Source organism: Python bivittatus, unplaced genomic scaffold (assembly GCF_059951505.1).
Source record: "Python bivittatus isolate LINGU-HERP-01145 unplaced genomic scaffold, Pbiv_v1 ctg000670_np1212, whole genome shotgun sequence".
In the NCBI taxonomy this organism is placed as follows: Eukaryota; Metazoa; Chordata; class Lepidosauria; order Squamata; family Pythonidae; genus Python; species Python bivittatus.
In genome coordinates this window covers 913,461-934,068 of record NW_028277094.1, presented here as the reverse complement: position 1 = coordinate 934,068, position 20,608 = coordinate 913,461, and the positions used below count along the sequence as shown (strand labels likewise).

Below are 20,608 nucleotides of genomic sequence, written 5' to 3'. Positions count from 1 at the left end.
CAGTACTGTTTTCCTGCCCACCTTTTTCACTTGCTGCTTCTCTAGATCAGGCTGTTGTCAAACAAAGGCTAACCAGATGCCCCCGCATAGACCACCATCAGAACATGATGGCCTTCTTGTAGCTATTCTATTTCTTGATTTTGAAAGCTCCATGCAACCATTACAGCTAGGAGTAATTAGGAAAATTGTCCTCCATGCAATACACTCTGGCACAGTGTGATACTTACACCAAGCCATAATGTGGCTTTGTTGGGGTTTGGCTTAAGTCATTGTGGAACTCAGCCATTTTGATTTGTGGAACCACTTTTATGCCTTAGCTTTTTATGTGAACACATCCATAGTGGCTTACTCAGAAAACCATGGCTTAATGCAACATGTAAACCCAAAATAAATCTTGTTTAACTTTCATGTCCTTCATTAATGCATCTCCTGTGATTTATTTCTTCAGCCCTTCTGTGCAATTCGTTCCAGCATTTTATTCCAAATCAGTCATCTCATCAAAGTGATGATCTCCTTTGAAAAAAGATACTAAATGCTTACAGTAATCTGCTGTGTTTAATTTTACAAATACAGTGGTGGAGAAACAATTCTAAAATGTTAATAGGAAAAATCTCCACCAAGCCCAAAATGTTATTAGCTTGTAGAACCTGATCTAAACTCTCCTCCCATGTCCTTAAGACTGGTTTCAAGCATCTTGCTAAGACATAACTAGCTTAACCATGGTTTGTTGAAATCAGTTGGCTAACTTTACACAAAGCCATACAACACAGTAAAGCTATGCTGAATTACCTGAGAATAAACAGCCTTGATGTTAAGGGGCTTATTTCTGAGTAGGTATGCAAATGTTCATTTGTGTTAAGTCTCATTTAAAATACTATAACAACTGATGTATTATCAGTTACACAAAGACAGTTAGATTATAACATCTTTAGCCAGGAGAGGAGAAAATTTCATCCCCATTTTTAGCACTTCAAAAGATTTAAGGAAAATCATCTAATAATAAGCATTGCAATGAAACTATGGCCCCCAGAGGCCCACAAAGCAATGAAAAATTTTGATTAGAAATAACAATTGTCATCTATCACCCTACACAGGTTTCCTTGTCCCTTCTGAACTCGGCTGATGAATTATGCAGGATACCAAATAGAAATGAAGGTGTGTACATATTAATGACAATATGAGCAAAGCAATCCAAAGGTCTCTCCAGAACAGCCTCACCTTGGAGCAGCTACAAACCAGACCCCAGACACCTGTACCTCCATCCAATTTTGGGGCTTTAAAAAAAAAAAACTTCCTGTTGCAAGTAATTTAAACCTGTGATCTCAATTTGGCCCTGCACCAATGGATGGGGCTGATCATCCAAAGTCTTTGAAACCTTGACCTCATCTCTCCATTGTCTAGCCCTGGCTCTCTCTCTGGGGGAAATCTTTCTAGATGAGAATTTCCTGACCTAAGATAGCACCAGACTAGGAGACCATTGGAGAGGTGGACAAGAATCCTATGCTGTTCCACGAACACGGAGATGTTCCTTTCCTGTTTTCCCTGACATGTTATGAATCGTAAGCTTGATCACATGTCATTCTCTCTTTTTTTATTTTAAAAAACCTTGTTGAGCAGAGATGAAGAATGCTATGTCAAATGTATTTGTTTGTTTGACCCCAAACAGTACTTCCAGTCTAATGAAAGGAGGAGAACAAAAAGGTGTAAGCAGCCATGGAGATGATCTCGGAGAAAGTATCCAGAAGCTGATAAGACTTACTACAGCCTATCTCAACAAAGTACAGTTCTAATCTTCCTGTGGGGTTAGTTTCCTGATCTGATCTACCTTGTAGGGCTGATAGAAGATTTATGGGAATGCTGCTTAAACAGAGCTAGAAGGTGCACAGAACTTGGGGAAATTGAAATAAAGTTGATGTTAAAGGAGAAAAAGGTGAAGGGTTTTTGGCTTGGTCTTTACGATTCATCTCCTTTTTCTCCTGTTATAGTCCCCCTTCATCCTTACCTATGAATATTTTATGAAATCTTGTTTCTCATGCATATACAAAAGATGCACTCAGCAATACTAAGTACCTTTGGAAATCTCTTTTTAAAAAACAACTTGGCAGGATTTCTTGCAGCCTTTACAGGTTATCTGCAGTGTGGAAACTGGACAAACCATTATGGAGACTTTTTTTTTTTTTTTTTTGGTTTAAAAGAAGAAATCCAAGGATAATGCCATGAGCCACACTGGCTGTTCCAAGACTCTCAGGGTGGTTGTCAAACTTTTCTTGTAGCAATTTGGACTTAAAATGATTAATCCCAAAAGCAAGTTTCTTGGCACTCTGGTTCATAAAATTTGTTAGCAAAAAAATTAAAGTTTCAGCAGAAGAATTCCAGCAAGTACTCTAGGTTCAAATGAGAAATCTATATATAGCCATATTAAGGTGGCAGGATTCTGGCTCATCTTTCTTGTGCTTTGGGGGGTCTAAAGGGGAGAAGATTTCTCTTTTTTGTGAAGGCAATTTGCACCTGTTGATTCTTTTGGAAACAGCTACCAGACTTCTTATCAATATGAGAATCAGCTATTATAGCTGCTGATGGAAAAGGAAAATAGGAAGGTCATAGAGGAAAAACATGAGCTCTGCAGCTCTCACAGCCAATACTATGGAATTGTTATTGTTTATACACATATATCAAGCTGATGTCCAATCAAAGTAGTGCTCCATGTAGCCCCATACTTATCTATTCTCAGTGGTACTCATTCTCTAGGATTTTAGGCAAGGTTCTTCCTTGAACCAAGGATTTTGTGCATCAAAAGCATATGCTTTACCCCTAGGCTCTTCCTCTTGTTTGTGTGACCGTTTGAAAGAAGGCCATTCTCATTACGGGTCTGCCTCCTGAACCAGCAAATCAGATGATCCTACAAAACCAATGGACCTGAATGAAATACGTAGTACCTTCTTTCTGCTTTTTCGCCTACCAATTCTCATTCATTTTGATAAAAGAAAAGTTGCTTTTAAGATTTCTTGCAAATGGGTGGCATCGTTGCATTTATTCAGTTAGGAGACTGTGCAATGAAAGATAGGACACCCATGCACACCAGTTAGCAGCCTGCAGCCTTCCTAACTCCTTACACTTCAGCTGAAGCGCAAGACATAGAATCATAACATCAGAAGGGATAACATAGGACCACCAACCAACTGCTCAGATCCAGTAGAACGTTGCTAATAGATGACCCATCCAGCCTCCATTTGAAGACCTTCAGCAACTTCATGAGGCTGTCTGTTTCACTGGTCAACAGCTTGGGCTGTGAAGAAGCTCATCCTGACATCCTGAAGTAACCCCCCTTCTTGGATTTTTTTTTTTTTTTTTAGATTGGGAAATGCATTGAGCCAGGGAGGCCTTGTGATAAAGAATGAAAAAGGCAACTTTTGAGAAACTGCAAGACGTGCTTTGGCACAGCGTTAACTACAAAGAGTTAAGTTTAAGTCTTGTTGAGTCTTTAACAATAAATGCCAAAAGGGTTAAGCCTGGGGTGAACTTCTCCAAGCACATGCTCCAGATGTGATGGATTGCAACAGTGAGCAGGTTGCTAAAGGCTGGTGATGCCCAATTTGCATTCTAAATACTTGGTTTAAAAAATAATTCCCCCACTGCCTGGATCAGATCATCATTTTCTATTTTTCTAAAATAAATGACACATTAGGACAGGAGTAGCACAGAATGTTAATCAGCTCAGATGTTCAGTAGGACTGCAAATGCTTCTGATTCAACTCCAGAAAGGGGCTTTGGAGCATTCCCAAGTGCAAATGCATCACCTGGTCTGCTACCCTTGAAAATGGCCACATCCTTACCCAGAATTTACATGGCAGCTCTAGAGAGCAACAGCACAATCCTGGGAAAAGGCTTGGCTGCTTTCAAGCGTTCAGACAGTTATGTCAACCCTCTCCTGGGCACTGAAGCACCTTCTTGGAATTGAATCTGAAGCACAGCATGACTGGTTCAGTTTGAAAGTTGCAATTGTGATGAAATGGAAAATGTTCCTAAAGAAAGTAAAGATCAAAATCAAGGATGGGGGAAGGTCAGCCATATAGATGCTGATGGATTGAAGTCCCCAGTGGCACTCCCCAATAGTTGGGCTGTCTGGTGCTACTGAGAGTTGTAGTCGAACCACAGGCTTTCCACCCCGGCTTACATTCTGCAAATATTTATTTATAAGAATGCTTCATTTCAACTAAAGCTTTACTTCCTCACCTCACCTAGCATGACAAAGTAAAGAGGAATTAATCAGAATGCTATGCCTTAAACGAGACTATGGCAGCCTCACTGAAATAAAGCCACGTAGGTCAATGCAACCAATCTATTTTGGGATGTTCAGTTGATACCATGGAGGGCAATTTTGACCCATAATGCCAAAAACAGTCATCAGCCATGGCTTTCCCCTAATTTGGACAAGTGGCCAAGCGTTACATTTCAGCAGAAACATCACGTTTTACCCAATGGTCTTCCTTCTTTGCCTGTAGCAATCTGGTCAAAAGCCGTATTCTGTTTCAGTGCAAATGCTAATGGGAAAACCTCATTATTTTATTGTCAAAATAGCACAAAAATGGTTTTAAAAGGAAGGCAGCCTTTCAAAAGCCCACTGCTGAAGGCAGTTCTTCTTGGCTGCACAGCACACTCCCTTTTCAATTATGTAAAAGATAGTTTTGAAAAATCGACTCAGAGCGCCTCAAGGAATTTCCCTTGTTTCTTATGACATAAGAAATGCAGAAGACAACGAGTTCTGAGGATGACACCATATTTGTGGAGAACCTTGGGGCAAAGCTACATGCAATGGGGGAGAGCAGGGTATAAAAACTGGGCTACTATTCATTTTCTATGAAGGGAGGGAGGGTGATGAATCACACACATTCAAGCCTTTTGTGTGTGTGTGTGTTGCTGGAATTCTGATCAGAAGCCACTCTTAGAAGCCATGGAGGAATGCTAGGGCAAGGATGGGCTTTCATCTCCAGCAGCTTGTAGCCCCCCACAAACCTTAGGTTTGGTTCCTGAAACTCATCCAAAAGTTTCCACAAAATTGTAATGTGTAAAATGGCAGAAGGGGGGCAGGATTACATGCATAAAGAACAATCGTATTAACTCCAAAGTAAATGCGAACTCTTGTTCTTCCTCTACTCACTTCTTTCACCTGGCTGCACAAACCTTAGATGGGAGTCCAGGGTCTCCCATTCAAAAGTCTGTGACCCTTGGTCTACAGAAGATTTCCCACACTTATCTTATATAATGTATAGGAATTATATATTTTATATAACATATAGGAATGTATACAGAGAGCCAGTTTGGTCTAGTGGTTAAGGCGCCAGGCTAGAAAGCAGCAGGCAGTGAGTGCTAGTCCTGCCTTAGGCACAAAGCTGGCTGGGTGACTTTGGGCCAGTCCCTCTCAGCCCAACTCACCTCACAGGGTTATTGTTGTGGGGAAATTAGGAGGAGGAAGGAGGATGAGGTATGTTCGCTGCCTTGAGTTATTTATAAAAAATAAGAAAGGTGGGATAACAAGTCTAAAAAAAAGTCTGCATTCAGACCCAGAACTGAAACCAGTTTGATAGCTACTTAACCTGATACACTGACAAACATGTAGGATACAGAAATGAAAGTTTTATATTGATTAGCTAACCTCATTCAGCCCCCACAAACCTGTTGCACACTTAGGGACAAAATAATTGAACTGCACATTCTCTCTCAGTAGCGGTACACAAGTGTGAATAAGGAAAACAAAGATGCAAACTTTGAGCCCTGATGCAGACATAAGCAATATTTCTTACTGAAAATTCAGGTGGCAGACGGGGAGCATTCCAGTCCCATCCCCTGTGTTATGAAAAAACCATATTTCCATTTTCCCCAAAGTTAGTTCTGGAATGATTAACAAGACGTTCTCAAATGTGATGTATCTTCCAGAGCAATTCTGTACATATTTACTCTGAAATAGCATGTATCTGTTGATCTATTCAAGTTCACTCCCAAGTAAGTACATAGATGTGGTCTGAAATTGTATTTCCAGTAGTGTCTTGTTCTGTCATGCAGCAATTGTCAGATTTTTTCTAGCTGACCTAGTTTGGGATAATGACACTCCCTTCCCCTCAAAAATTAAAGTTTGAAACAAACTTCATGAAGGTTTTTTTTACACATTGAACCCAGAAGGATAGTATACATATTGAAGCTGTGTGTTTGGGATGTATGTTGAAGATATCTGCCACAGTATTTGCTGACAAAAACACTTATAGAAATCCTGTATGCATTGGGGGTGGAAGGTTGGAGGTAGAAGTAAGGATGCTTTTTGAACACTCTTGGAAAAATATGTTTTCCTTTATACCCATGACCTGCTATAAAAGCTCTTTGGAGACTGAAATCCAAATATCATGAATTGAGCAAACACTGAATCTTTTGGACATCCTAAAAGCAAAACCCAGCAGATGGAAGCACTTAGTTAACCTTGGCTAATCTCCAAAAAGCTAAGCAGGGTTGGATCGGATTGTACCTTGATGGAAGACCACCAGAAAACCCAAAAGCTGGGGAAAAAAAAAAATTCCAGAAGGCAAACCACTTCTCTATGGGCCCCCTCAAAATAATGCAGCCATGGCTATGAAATCACCAGGAGTTGATCTTGACTCAAAGGAGACTTTTGATCTTTCTCTTAACAGAAGACGCCTGCACCGTCCTTTCTTCCTGTATGTTTCAATTTCACGCCAGCGGAAAACCAATCCCCAAGTTTATGTTTAATAAAATAAAACAACACTTAAAAACTTGAAGGCCTTTTGGTATAATGTATAGGAAATGAAAGTACATGCCACATGGACTGATAAGCATAGCACACCCCAAACCCATGCAGTGTGATTTCATACAGTCCACTGAGACAGTATAATTTACCACGGTGGGCAGATTAACCAAAAAAGTCATGTACAAAATGCAGGGAGCTGCATGTTTAGAATGGACGTGATTTTAACTAGACTACAGCCTTCCTTTCTTCCATCCCTTGGCTTGGATGTGGAGAGAGATGCGAACTACGTGATCAGCAACAAGCAACTCCCGTGCTTCTTGGTCACACCTGTCGAGAGAGCAGCCAGGGAAGGGGGGAACCACATTGGCTCACACTAGTCTGTCGGCAACAGCACACAAGGTATGGGAGCAGTGGGGGAGTGTGGGGAGAATCCATCACCCCTGCTGCCAAGTTGCCCTGAAGACTTCCCTCAGCACGATTGCTCCGAGCTGCTCCCCCTCCAGTTTCCATCATGCTCTCCATATATGGCCACAGCTGAACTGTCCATGGTGCTGATCATTTGTCACCTAGGAGGTTTGGTCTCAAACCCCGAAGCCACAGGATGGGTGGAAAGAAAAGCCTGGCTGCAAACAATGTGTCGGTGATTGAGGAATCGAGGGGGCTCATCCTTTCATCACATTAAAAAAAGAAAAGAAAAGAAATCCTCCCAAACTAGATACAATAGCTGCAGCCTTAGAGGGCGAGCTGCATTGTGTCACCTGTTTGTGACATATCAAAAGGCTAATCAGGACGTTTAAAACAAAAAGACACACAGAGAGGGAGAGGACCCCCTGCCCAGCGGCTCGATACCCCAAGCACTGGCTAAAGGGGAGGGGGAGTTGTATTCTGAAAGCACCCTAGCATCTCCAACAGTTCTATGCTCGTGCTTCCCTTAGTTCCCAGACAAGAGAACCGAGAGGCACTTTCAGCCCTGAAGAGTCAAATATGCCTTTCCGTTTAGCTGTGTCTCCCAGCCAGCTCACTAGTGTCAGGCAGCACACAAGCCCGTCTCCCCGCTCTCCTCCAAAAAGCAGAGAAACTCTGCATGCAATCGACACACACCCAAAAGCACCTCGAGACTGGGGCAGAACAATGCCTCCTGCTCCAAGTGTCCAGGTTAGCCAGGGAGAGGGAATCCGTAAGCAAGGCTGCAAGAGAGAAAGATCCTTACCTTTCATCCAATCCACTACTTGTTTCGGCGTCCACTTGCTAATAGGTTCCATAACAAGGGCCATCATCAGACGGTGTCATTCACACCAGGAGGAGGGGGGAACTGACGGTGGGAAAGAGAAGTGGGGAGCAAGAAAGAAAAAAAGAGAGAGAGAAATGGGTGGGTGGGTGGGTGAGTGGGTGGGTGGGATGTGAAGGAAATGCCCCAATGTCTCAGAGCATGGCTGGAGAAGAGAGCGTGAGGATTTCACAATGCAGTCCGAGGATGAGTTGATGCTTTGTCCCTCCAGGTTCTTCCTGCACTGATTCAGTAATGTTTAAAATTATTCTGCCTGATCAGTTCTAGCACCTCCCCTGCCGCACACAGCCAGCAACCCTCTGGAGCTCAGTGAATCAGGAAATGGTGCAGTATGTCTCTACTTACTTACCTCCCCCCAAAAAAGGCAGTCCCTCTACACCCAATGATCTACTTATTAAGGCTGGCACAAATATGAAATTAGAGTGCACACTTCTGCCAATGAGACTCTCTTCCCCCTTCTGTGTCAAGGCTGAAGATCTGATTTTTTTAAAAAAAATTATTATTATTGTTATTATTTGCTTAGATCATGGATTGAGAAGGAAGGTAGGAGAGAGGTGGAAGACAGAGACACAGAGAGAATATAAATAGAACGAAATTGCTAACTGGAACTTGATAGCAGATTGTCTCTCAGTTTAGCAGCAAAAGATGCTGAATGTCACGGATGGATTCAAAGAAAGCATGCTAGCGTGTGGCAGCTGGCAAAAGATGCAGAGCCTCTCCATATTCCCAATAATGCAGCATGTCACCAGAATCTTTAATGGTGTAAGTCAGAGTGTCACATGGAGAAAGCCAAGTGGCAAGAAAGCAGACTCCTGCATGTCTGTCCCTCCCCAGGTTCAGACCCCATTGTCCTCCTTTGTAGGCTTGTCAGATGGAAGACGTCACCCTGCACTCCCTTCACCTCGCTTTCACTATCATTGGGTATGAACTGTCATGGAATAAATCCAGAAGCAGCCCAGGATTCAAACATGAAACAGCTTTTTAATTCCTTTTGAACTCATTGGGTTCAGATTGATAAATGGGGCTGAAGCTAAACTTTGGGAATGGAGAGATAATGCTAATCTGAGAAGAGCAGTTGGAGGACTTGGGTCATTGCTTCAGAAGGTGTGTTCCTGCTGCCCATGGGAATTCTCATTATTTCACAGAACAGATGTTTTCCACCATGAGCTTAAGCAAGTGCATGCCCTGAGATGATCTTCTTTTCATTGTCCAAGCTCTGGGGTCACAAGATAACTCCCTTGCCAGAAACCAGAGCATCACTTCTACTTATGGAATAGCTATTTCAGGCAGAGAATTTTGCAATCCCTGTCTTTTCCCCTGAGCATGGTTCAGGAACATCTGTATTTCATAGGTGGCCAATGTAGCATAGGATCATATAAAGGTGGTCCCAGACATTGTCTGCTGAGGAAGCAACAACAAGGATTCTGTGGGATCTTAACCCAAATTGTGTAAAAGGATTATAAATCCCATGGGGAAATCTAAACCCAGAGCTTTTAACTGGGGCACTAAGGGCAATTGCCCCAGACCTCATATATGAAAGGGCTCCCTTCCAAAATATTTTTGAGCATCTGAAATGGTCAGAGGAAAATGTCATTTTCTTGCTGGATTGAAAAGTAATGGGTTAATATATCATCATAAGAATTTTTTTTCAGTATTCAATTTTTCTCCACACATTCTCATTTACTGGCCCACTGATGGACCAAAATAAACAGAGAAGAACAGCTATGTTTGCATAAGATGCAAGGGGAAGAAGATGGAGGAGTTACATTAAGGGACATTTCTCAGGGCAAAGATGTTCATTATGGAAATAGCCCATTCTTGCCCCACTCCAAAGCCAGAAAGTGCAAATCAAAAAATCCATTAAATCATAGGAAAGGTTAAAAGAAGCATCCGACATAAACTGCAGTGAATGTAAGGGGAGGCTGCATTCTTATGTTGACAGAGCAATCAACTGTTCAAAGGTGCTTTATCCTAGCATGCAGTAAAGATTCCTATCTAGCCTTGCTGTGTTGAGGGTCTGGGAAGGCGAATTCCCCCCATTCGTAAAGCAATTCACTGTCCTCCAGATAAGATGTCTACTGCCTACACTATCCTCAGTCTTCTTGGTTATTGGCCAAATTGGCTGGGGTTGATGGAGTTGAAGTCCCAGACATCTAGAGGGTACCTAGTTGGTGGAAACTGAAACATAACCACCAATGGAAGTGAATTTTGTAGGTTTAGCTCAAGCAAATAATTTTGAACAGAAGCTGTGAAACTTTGATAAAGTTAACTCTAATAGTTTTCACACATTTTAGATGACAAATAATTGCAGAATAAAGGCTACAGTAACCCCACCAACCCTCTAGAGTTTGGGTGCATGCATGCCAGATCATGCTAAAATGCCCAAGGGAAAGAACATGGTTGCAACAGATGGTAGTTTACCAGGCACTTTCAAAGCCATTACCACCCCATCAGCAAGGAGTTCAGCTGATTTCTACCAGTCACTGATCCATATAAATAGATCCAGAGCAAAGCTGGCGTTGGATTTTACAATCTGCTTTATGGGTTGTTGCTATGGACTTAAAATTAGAGAAGTACTATATTTGCCATCTTGAAGGAAAGTCAGGCAATCAGCTTAATAAATAAATGATTAAGTCAAAAGTAGGTTCATGCAGAATGGTAACACTCAATAGTTCTTCCTCCTAAATATAGTTCACATTAACAGGATCAATACAGTGTCATAGACTGGGTTACACACATAGCTTAGTGGCTGAGAAGACTATTTGCATGCCGGCAATTCCAGATTCAACCCCTGCCATCTCCCAGTGGAAACCTTCTGAAATTCCGATTAACCACTGCTAGTCAGTATAGAGTCACAGTAAGTTATAGTAAGGTTTGCTTGGCATAGCATACTGTGCAGACCCAGATATTGTGTTGCTCAGCTATCATTTATAACTTAGCATGATGAGGGAACCCAGTCAAAATCAAGAAATGGGTTTTCATCCCAGCTCCATTACTGGATGTGATGTGCATCAATGAAAAACATGAAGGAGATGAGTTAATATGGGATGCATCAATCTATTGGTGTACTGCTCTTGATAGAGAGAAAAAATGCTTTTCCATAAAAGGATTGTACTAATCACATATGTCTACCCTACTTGTCATGACGGCACATCCTGTTTGGGTTATACTAGAAAGGTGTCCTTTAGTAACTCAAATGGAGTAAGCCATGCATTTATAATATACGACCATTTGACTCTAGAAAAAGCATAAAACAAACTTCCATAAGAATTATTGTTTGGTTCCATGCCTTATGGTGTCCATCCCTATAATATCTAGTTGGGCTCAAGCAATTTATTTTGTTGGCAAACAATCCCTTTTTAAAAAGGAAAATGTTGCCAAGCTGTTATTACTGTTGCCCTGAGATAGACAGAGCATGTTTCCAAAGCAGAAGTCAAAGAACAGTGTGTTTATCACAACTTAAATGAGTTAGTTTATGAGCCACCAGAGAGAAGATCCAACCAGAGAATTTGGAAAAATGTCCTGGGTGAGCTTCCCTCCATATAATTATCACTTCTGTTTATTATACTTGTTCTGTTCCAGTAGACTTCTCTCTTACCAATTCCCATAAGGAATAGGGGGTGGATGAAACATAAAGTTGCTGCTTCTGGTTCTCCTTATCTGCATGCCATGTAATACAGTAATCACGTGCCCCATTTTTATAGAGAACAGTCGTCTACTTGAAGAATTGACAAAAGAAAGAACCTGAAGAAAGGGGAGCAATGGTCATGAAATTGTCCACCAGTGATCATCAGCACTTAGGCAGAAGGGGTAGGCAAAGACTTAAGTCACTCTGATTTGTATTGCATTTCTATTGAAATTGTAGTAAGGCATTCTAAACTGGAGCCCGTGTACATAAATTAGCACATACAAATATTATGTACATCTGTGTCCTCTTTTTAATGTTTGTAATGATTCATAGGGGCCACCTTGCTTAGAGGGAGCAAATATATGGATAGCAATGACAGAGAGGAGGAGGAGAAAGGCTAGCAGTTAAGAAGCCAGAAACAACTCCCTTTGTGACAGTACTGGATCATACAATATATTCAATATTGTTAACACCACAATCATATGCTTGTCCATTGAGAAGTCAGTCCTGTTAATTTCCCCCATGGACAAATGTATAGGATTGCAGTCGAGAAACAATAAAATTCTGTAGAACACTAGAAATTGGAAACATACAGTATAAATATCTTAATGAATCAATTCAGCAAATATTTCTTCACCTCGTAATTATATAGATCCTGCTTGCAGACCAATTTGGGCTTTGAACACTTAAAATAAAAAGATGACTGTAAGCCTATCTGAATAAAACAAAAACCTGTTAGGAACTTGCAAGGCCCTGAAGAAGACACCTGTAGCCTGAACATTCTCAAGGAATGTAAGAATGAACAGCAAAGTCTGGACTTTGATATCTTAAAAAAAAAAATCTGCAGGACCTTGGACAGCGTCATACAGAAGCCCCCAGTTAGGCTTTTTCATAGGGGAAAAGTAGTTCTATAAGGCAGTGTTCCTCAACCTTGGGAACTTGAAGATGTGTGGACTTCAATGGCTGGGGACATGGCTGGCTGGGGAATTCTGGGAGTTGAAGTCCACCCATCTTAAAGTTGCTGAGGTTGAGGAACCCTGCTTTATAAGATATATTATAGGCCTCCATGTGTCCTTTTTTCTAAGTTTTATTCTGGCCAGTGTCAAACTGAAATAAGATTGCCTTCCTCCATTTCCAGTCTTCTCAGTGGAAAGATTTACTGATCTTCTCCCAAGTCTCCTTCAGACCAAACAGCAGACCTGCATTTTATTTTCAGCCATTTCTACTCAGGGGACTTGCTGTCTAACTACAGCACAATATAAATCAAACACACTCTGTAGGAAATTTAACTACACAGGATACGCACACACGCGTACACACAAGAGAATATATACGCACACACATGCTGTAGACTCTCTTCTCTCTATATATACATACATACACACACACACACACATATATAATAGAGTCTACCAAAAATCAGGCCCCATAGACAATTTATTATATACATTACATTAAAAGTTCAACCGGGTTGCCATTTCCTCCTAAACACTTCCTTACTCATTTGATGCATGACCTTCAAACATCCCTAAGTAGAATAACATTTTATCTGAAGAAATATTAATTAATGAAACATATTGTGCTTGTCCTATGGGCTTGACTTTTATACTGGTGTGTCAGTGTGTATGTGTGTGTTTGTGGGTATTACAGCTTATATATATAAGCTGTAGCCATAATATGGTAAGTTTCATCCATTTAGAATAGTGTTTCAACTTTTCCCAGATTCCCTCCCAATCCTTTTAAAATTTCACAAATTCCTTTCTAAAAGACCTCCAAAACTCTTCCAGAACCATCTTCTGTTTCTCCAGAGCCATTTGTGAATGCCAGACACTTCACCCTTTGTACATGTCCCTCACCGGCCCCAATGTGTTTAGTATTGTGAGAAGATGCTCATCAAAAGATAACATGACGAGGTTTGTTAAATGCTATTTCTGTAGAATCCTGCTTAGCTTTGGTTCAGAGTCTCTTTCCTTCACTCTTCTCTGTTACCAACTGATGAATCAGATACAAAGACAGGGTGCAGTGCTTTGCATTCAATTATAAAAAGGTGCTTTGGAGCACATGGGGATGTGAACACAGCATCTGTCTACAGATCTTTAAAGAAGCTGCATCTTTTTCTGAGAAATTGCAACAGACCCTCCGTTCGTGTGCCCCATATGCTCCAGAACATCTTTTTGGAATTGAATCCAAATTATTGCACAACACTCACGTCGAGCAATTAAGATTAGAAGCCTCCGATAGCTCCATCTGCCATGAATTTTCTACTTCTGTTTTTAAATAATCTAAATGGCTGGCCATCCTTGTTTCTGACAGAAGCCAATTTCACAGCTTTATACAGTGTGGGAGGGGGGGGGAAGGCATTTCATTTTAATGGATCACCTAATGTTGTGATAAAAGGAATAAAACTTTCTCTTTATCTTCGGTGGCCACACCACACTTATTTTTATGTACTTCTATTTTGTCCTTTGCTGGATTTCTGCCTGAGCTAAAAAGTACCAAGGGTTGCAGTCCTTCCTTACAAAAGAACTGTTCTGGTCTCCTAACCATAGGTCTCCTCTTTTTATAAGATTGAACTCTGTTTAATGGTGTGAATGGCTTATGGTTTTCTGAAAGAAGGGAACCTATTTCTGGGAGTTTGTTTTAATATTTGGCTGCAGTTTTTGGTCCAAAGGTAAATAAACTCCAGAAGTCTAAAAGGATCTGGTACCAACTGATGGAAAGGTAGGTTAGACTGCAGAGTTGGGAAGAAAAAAAAATTCTGGAAAGAAACTTTACACATAAGCAGATTTTGTAATAATAACCACTCTTCTCTTTATCTCACTCACATCTTGAATTAATCCAGTCAATGAAAAAAGCTTAAAGTAACCAGGAAGGATTGTGAGTAGAGCTTAGTTCTGGTACTTAAAGAATCCTTCACTCAGCAATGACTCAGAGGTACCCTGTTTCTTTTTTTTAATTCTGCTTGACATTTCTAAGGGAAAAAAGTAGTGTACATGTAACGTGCTAAAACACAAAACAGCCAGTCCCATTTTAGCTGACTTTGTGCCACACATCCACTTCATCTGGTTAGCTTCTGATGCAGTGGCTCATGCCATGATATGACCACGCCATGCCTTTTAACTAAGCATGGTTAAACATGCCTTAGGAACACAGACAATATCAATTCTACAGCCCTGAAAATAGATCTTCTCAGGTGTACAGCACATCACCCCAGATGGTTCTACACAATACAGAACAGGCTTTGGAGCAGTGCTTCTCAACCTCAGTGGCTTTAAGCTGTGTGGACTTCAACTCCCAGAATTCCCCAGCCAGCAGGCTGGCTGGGGAATTCTGGGAGTTGGAGTCCACAGAGCTTAAAATCACGGAGGTTGAGAAACACTGCTTTGGAGGAACACAACCAAGGAGCTTGAAGATTTTCCAGTAGATATGGTCACAAAAGAAGATGGATTGAAGTGGGTTTGGCTAACAGCCAACGCAACACAGCTAGGCAAGAAAGGCTCATTGTGCACTTGTGCTTTTTATTGTTAAGCAATACAAATACATTCTTTGGTTCCTGGTGATCCATAGTCCAATGTTGTTTCTCCAGAAAACTGAAGTATAATTGTCCTTGTAGCAAATGCTTCTGTTGTTCTCTGCCTACAGCACCAAAACGACCATCTCAAGGCTGACTAGCAATTGGTTAGCACCAGCGACTTCTCTGCGGATTGGGGATACGTTCTCCTCACCACCTCCATTTTTGGTATTTTCCAACCAATTTAATATGATTAAATTCTTTGCACAATCCAGGTGTAAGCACACTGTTTGGAAGCTCCAAGAATGCTTGAGAGATCCCAACTGTGACACAGACACTCTATGGGATGCCAGTGACTTGCCTATTGGGGTTGGGGTCTTAGGAGGTACCCTCAAGTATATACAATGATTTGGACAAAAAGCTTATCTTCAATCTGATGGAGGCTGGACTTTGATAACATAATCTTTTTTCCACCACTACCTCCAGCATTCCAGAGTTCATTAGGATGTTGCTAATGGCATGCTGATGTTCATATGTGGCAAGTCTAATGTTCATTATCCTGGCACGTTTTCAGCTGTTATGACTGTCAGATCAAGGATATTCTCAAGCAGTTGTAGCCCCTGAAGCTTAGAGGGAGATCTTCAACAAAGACAACGGTGGTTGTGGTGGGGATCAGCCTTAGGCTGAATGCATATAATCAATCGATTTCTTCTACAAATTGCCTTTTGCAATCGCCAGATGGTGGGGATCCTGTAGAGCCAATTTCCTTGAAAAGTTGAATGGTTCTTTCGCTGTCATGTTTCATTGAGCAAGATTTCTAATGCCTGACGACAGCGAGACAACTGTCTTGCTTGCATTAAGTCTCTTGAAATAATTTAGTTGTATTTATATTCTTGCCGCTTCACTGAGTAACAAGCTAGTCCCAAGCAGCAAATTTCCCAGGTGATATTGGCCCATGAGAGATCTTGAGAGTTTTATATCTATGAAAGAAATGTTAGAATCTGCAGGAATCCCAAGTACAGCAACCTGTGATTTCCAAAGGCTTTGTATCCACCACAAACATATTTCTCCTCAGCTTCCTTGGCCTCCTCCCCCTTCTTTTCATAAAAGCCCCTTCAAGAAAGAAAAGATGCGGTAACCTTACACTGGTTAAGTTTGCACACCACCCTAAGCCTTAATAGAACTATCTGGCTTGGTGAGTTTGCCCAGCAAGCCATTGTGGGAGTAAACCATGGTTAATGCCCTAGCATAATATAGGAACCCAGCCGGTTATGACTTCTTCAGACATAGTTAAGACAAAGGAGGACTCAGCTTTATTTTTTGACTGTTGAGCACCTTTTGCTCACACGCCACTGAGAACCTGAAGCTGTTCTCACTCCAAATACTCACCTTCATTAGAAGGTGGTTTAATTGGATTGTCTGTCTGCAACGCAATATAAATTCCTTGCTGCTCTGTAACCCTTTTGATGGTTCCAACAAAAGATGTTCAACCACTAGTGCTCTGGATGTTTTTCAGTCGATCAGTAAGACCCAACTGCCACTTTTGTTCCCGTTGTTACTGCTCATTGCCATCCTTATCGTTTCAGAGACTGACCTATAGCCAAACAGCTGCATAAAGAACCGTAACGTCAGCATAACACGTGTGTTGCTTTGGTTATTATTTTCTTTTTAATGACATTCTACCTTCCCTTTTAATTTTGCCCCTGATTGCGATGACTGGAGGAACTGTAAATCAAACCATAATTTCAGGGTTTGTGATTTTCTCTTTTAAAAATATGTTTCCGTTTCCAATGGGAAAGTAGAAATCTGTGATTTTCATTTCATGTGTTTCTGGTCTTGGCTTTAAACATGCTTCCAATCTGTAGAATAAACACATTTCTAGCTCTGCTACATGTTTACTACTTTAAAAAAAACGAGGCCCTCTTATCACCAAAATATAATCGGATGGGTTCTAGCTGGGTGGAGGGGTATTTGGTCACGAGGGGGAGCTTACTTTTCTCAGGGGAAAGTAAATAACACTCATCTCTCAGCTTCAAACATCTAAAATGCCTGGTTTTGAGCCTTAAACCCCCCAATGTTATCCCAAACCCAAGAAAGGTGGCATAAATCGGATGAATTTTGAAATATGCTAATAGAATGCAAATTCCTGTATAAACTAACTTCTGCTGCATTCTTTGATGTACCTCCCTAGTGGGATACACAAATCTCATTAGCATTATAATATACATAATAGACATAAGATATAAATAGGCTTCAAATTAAGAAAAACAAGCTGCCGACTGCTTTTAAGAGACAGGTGCCACTGAAAGGCAACAGAACCACTTTCTGCTTTTCCCGTTACCATCATGGCATTGGAACGGCGCCGGGCAAAGTCTATGCGCAGGAAGATGCTTCCGTATTTCTCTAAGCTTGAATAGATGCGGATCAGTTTAATGGCAGGTTCACCGCCACATCTTAAGAAATCTTTGGTCCTGGGGAGAAACAAAAAGCCAGCATTGCTGTAAGGCAGTGTTTCTCAACCTTAGTAACTTTAAGATGGGTGGACTTCAACTCCCAGAATTCCCCAGCCAGCCATGCTGGCTGGGGAATTCTGGGAGTTGAAGTCCACTCATCTTAAAGTGGCCAAGGTTGAGAAACACTGGTCTAAGGAAATGATTTTTTTTAAGTAACTTAAAAGTGCAGTGCACCAGTACTTCTGTCTTGTAACAGAGGTTGCTGCATAGCTACTGAAATGAGTGACTGGCATTCCCCCAAGCATTGGGGTAGGATGAGGTTGGAGCCAGCAAGATGGCACATGGATGGACGTGCAGGAAAGTGTTGCCCCAGGGTGTCATGAGTTTCTATTCTGATCATTTGGGAGGGGGTGGTGTGTTTACTGTTTTGTGAGCTACCCAGGCTTGTGGTTACAATATGGGTAGCTATCTAAGTCTTTTAAAATAAATAAATAAATCCCGGTACCTCAACTACAGTTGCAAATTTAGTTGTCATTGAGACAGTAATTTCCTGCCAGGGTTATGCCACTTCCTAAAAGGGGGAGATGGGAAAGAATCAGGTATCATCAGACAGGTTCATCTCATTTTGATTTAGTATGTCGTGCGAACCCAGCCAACACTCCACAGTTTATAGATCTGGATAGCCACCAATTTAACCAGGGCAGAAATTCTGAATTAAGCAGCAGCCAGAAGAGCAGGTCCCCAGCTCTTGGATTCAGATCTTACATCACAGGCAAACTGGGAAGTTGGGGGTCCAAGGGGTGGGGCCAAAAAAGTCAAGGTGGTGGCCATGATGATGAGATCAAAGCTCTACCTGCTTTTTATATGTGACGCTCCTACAAATGGGTGGAGCCTCAATCACACCATCATGGCTGCCCCCTTGACTACACCGTCAACATCTTTGTGGGGAGTCCTCCAGATCCAGGCTCAGGTTCCTGAGTGACTGATCACCTTCCTCCAGCATAAAAGTTGGAAACAAGGACATTTGGCTTTCAATATCCATGTTGTAGTTGGACTCTTTTGCCTCTTAATAAAGATGATGATGGAGCTGAACAGTAAGAGGACTGCAGTGTTCAGCCATTGAGAAACCTGTGGATCAAAGATAAGATGTATCACATGATAGAATATGCTGTAATTGAGAAGTTGTGGCCTGCGCAGGATTATATGAGAAAGAGGGAATTGTGTTAGAGCAACCCAACATGAACAAGAGATGACTTCACTGCCATTAAATATGTGCATAGGGAGGGAAGTGTAGCTTAACCCTCTTGCCTTGAATAGCAGCCAGGCATTTATTGGAAGGTGTTGTGTGATTCAGAATATATATTGGTGCTATATTCTTCCAGTATGAAAATATTGTCCTAAGAGTAAGCTATTATACCTGACAGCACAATCTAATATAACTACTTAAAAATTGGAATATGAGGATTACCTAAATCTAGTGCATCTGTATAACTGGATTTGCACATTGCACTTAGCCCTGATACAGTTTATTGGTTTGGCTTGATATGATGTGCAAAACCATAATTCAATAAAGTCCAGTTGGGTTCACACTATATTAAGCCACAGTTCATGTATCCAGGGTTTATTTTATCAAGTACATTTGACTAGATCCACAGGACATATTAAACCATAAACTATGGGTTGCAAAATACAACGACTGGGTTTGTACAACGCATGAAGCCAAAACAGCAGAAATAACAACAAAATACATTTTGGCCAAATGTGATATTGCAATCTCTGTCTATGGGAGTAAAGAGGGTTGAAATGTTTTTTTATCAGGGTAAAAAAATCCAGAACCAGGAAGTTACATGTTTTTCTCAAGCATCAAACATATTCAAGAATCGGTATGTGTTGGATCTCCAAGGTTGTCACATTATTTGTTAAGGAATTACATATGCTAAATGATATATGCAGACCCAATCTTAATTATCATGGTTCCAAGGAGAAAAAAGATGCCCTTTAGATGGAGAGGTGAATGGTACTCTTACTTCAAGAAGGAATGTTGCAAAAATATAAATAGAAATTAAAATACTTCTTCAAATAAACACAACTCCAGGCATATCAAAGACAACTTTATGGGAGACAAGTAAACCTTACATGACAGGAACTTCTTATTCCAAATGGTACCAATTCCAATTTCAGATAAAAATTTGCAGAACTAAAACAGATTTACACGGAGTGAGAAAAAAAACAAGAGTAAGATTCAAAACCTTATGAGTGTCAAGAGAAAGAAGTGGACAAGCATTTCCTTGTATCATAGAGCAAACGGTCAATTATAGATAACAGAATAGATAACATTTCCAAATAGTAGAATTTCAATTATAGAAGGAGCAGGCCTAGCTAATAGACTTCAGAGATATCTATGGTATAAAGAAACAAAAGAAGGAAATAATCTGAAGGAACATATAAGACATAGTTTATTAAAAGTATGGAATACTTACAAGCAACAATAAGTCTGGCAATTTCACCATTAGCATCATTAGAAGAGCTTTTTACTCTAAGACAGATTTAATCACATATGCCAACGTTGTGCATTTAGGCTCATGAAACAGACTAGACGCAACAAAAATTGAAGGCAGGAATTTACCACGGTTGATATATTTGCAAATAACTGGAAAGATAAAAAGCAACCTTAAAAAAAGAAGGTCCTTGAGAAAGACAACTGAATTTGAAACCCTTATACAAAATCAAGATTATTTATTAGGTCATATCTATACAGTGTTACTGAAATACAATACAGGGACAGAACAAATAAAAAATTGCATCATAAAACGGCACATTTCAGAGATAGAATTACAGTGAATCGATGGGGTTATGGAAAAAATGAATATACCCCAAGTTATAATTTAAGGGAAAATTGGTATAAAATGTTTTATGGATAGTATATAACTCCATCGACAATAGCCAGCATAGGCGAATCATATAACAATAAATG

General features: G+C 40.7%; 1 protein-coding gene across 1 annotated transcript in view; it reads right to left on the bottom strand.

Annotated features, from left to right (window-relative positions):
* The window catches only part of LOC103059489 (connector enhancer of kinase suppressor of ras 2-like), a 259,146-nt gene extending 251,115 nt beyond the window's left edge, over nt 1-8,031 (bottom strand). Inside the window, exon 1 of the mRNA XM_088151675.1 lies at nt 7,965-8,031. Within this exon, the coding sequence (XP_088007801.1) occupies nt 7,965-8,031 (67 nt within the window). The remainder of the gene's footprint in view (nt 1-7,964) is intronic.
* Between the last annotated feature and the right edge of the window lie 12,577 nt (nt 8,032-20,608).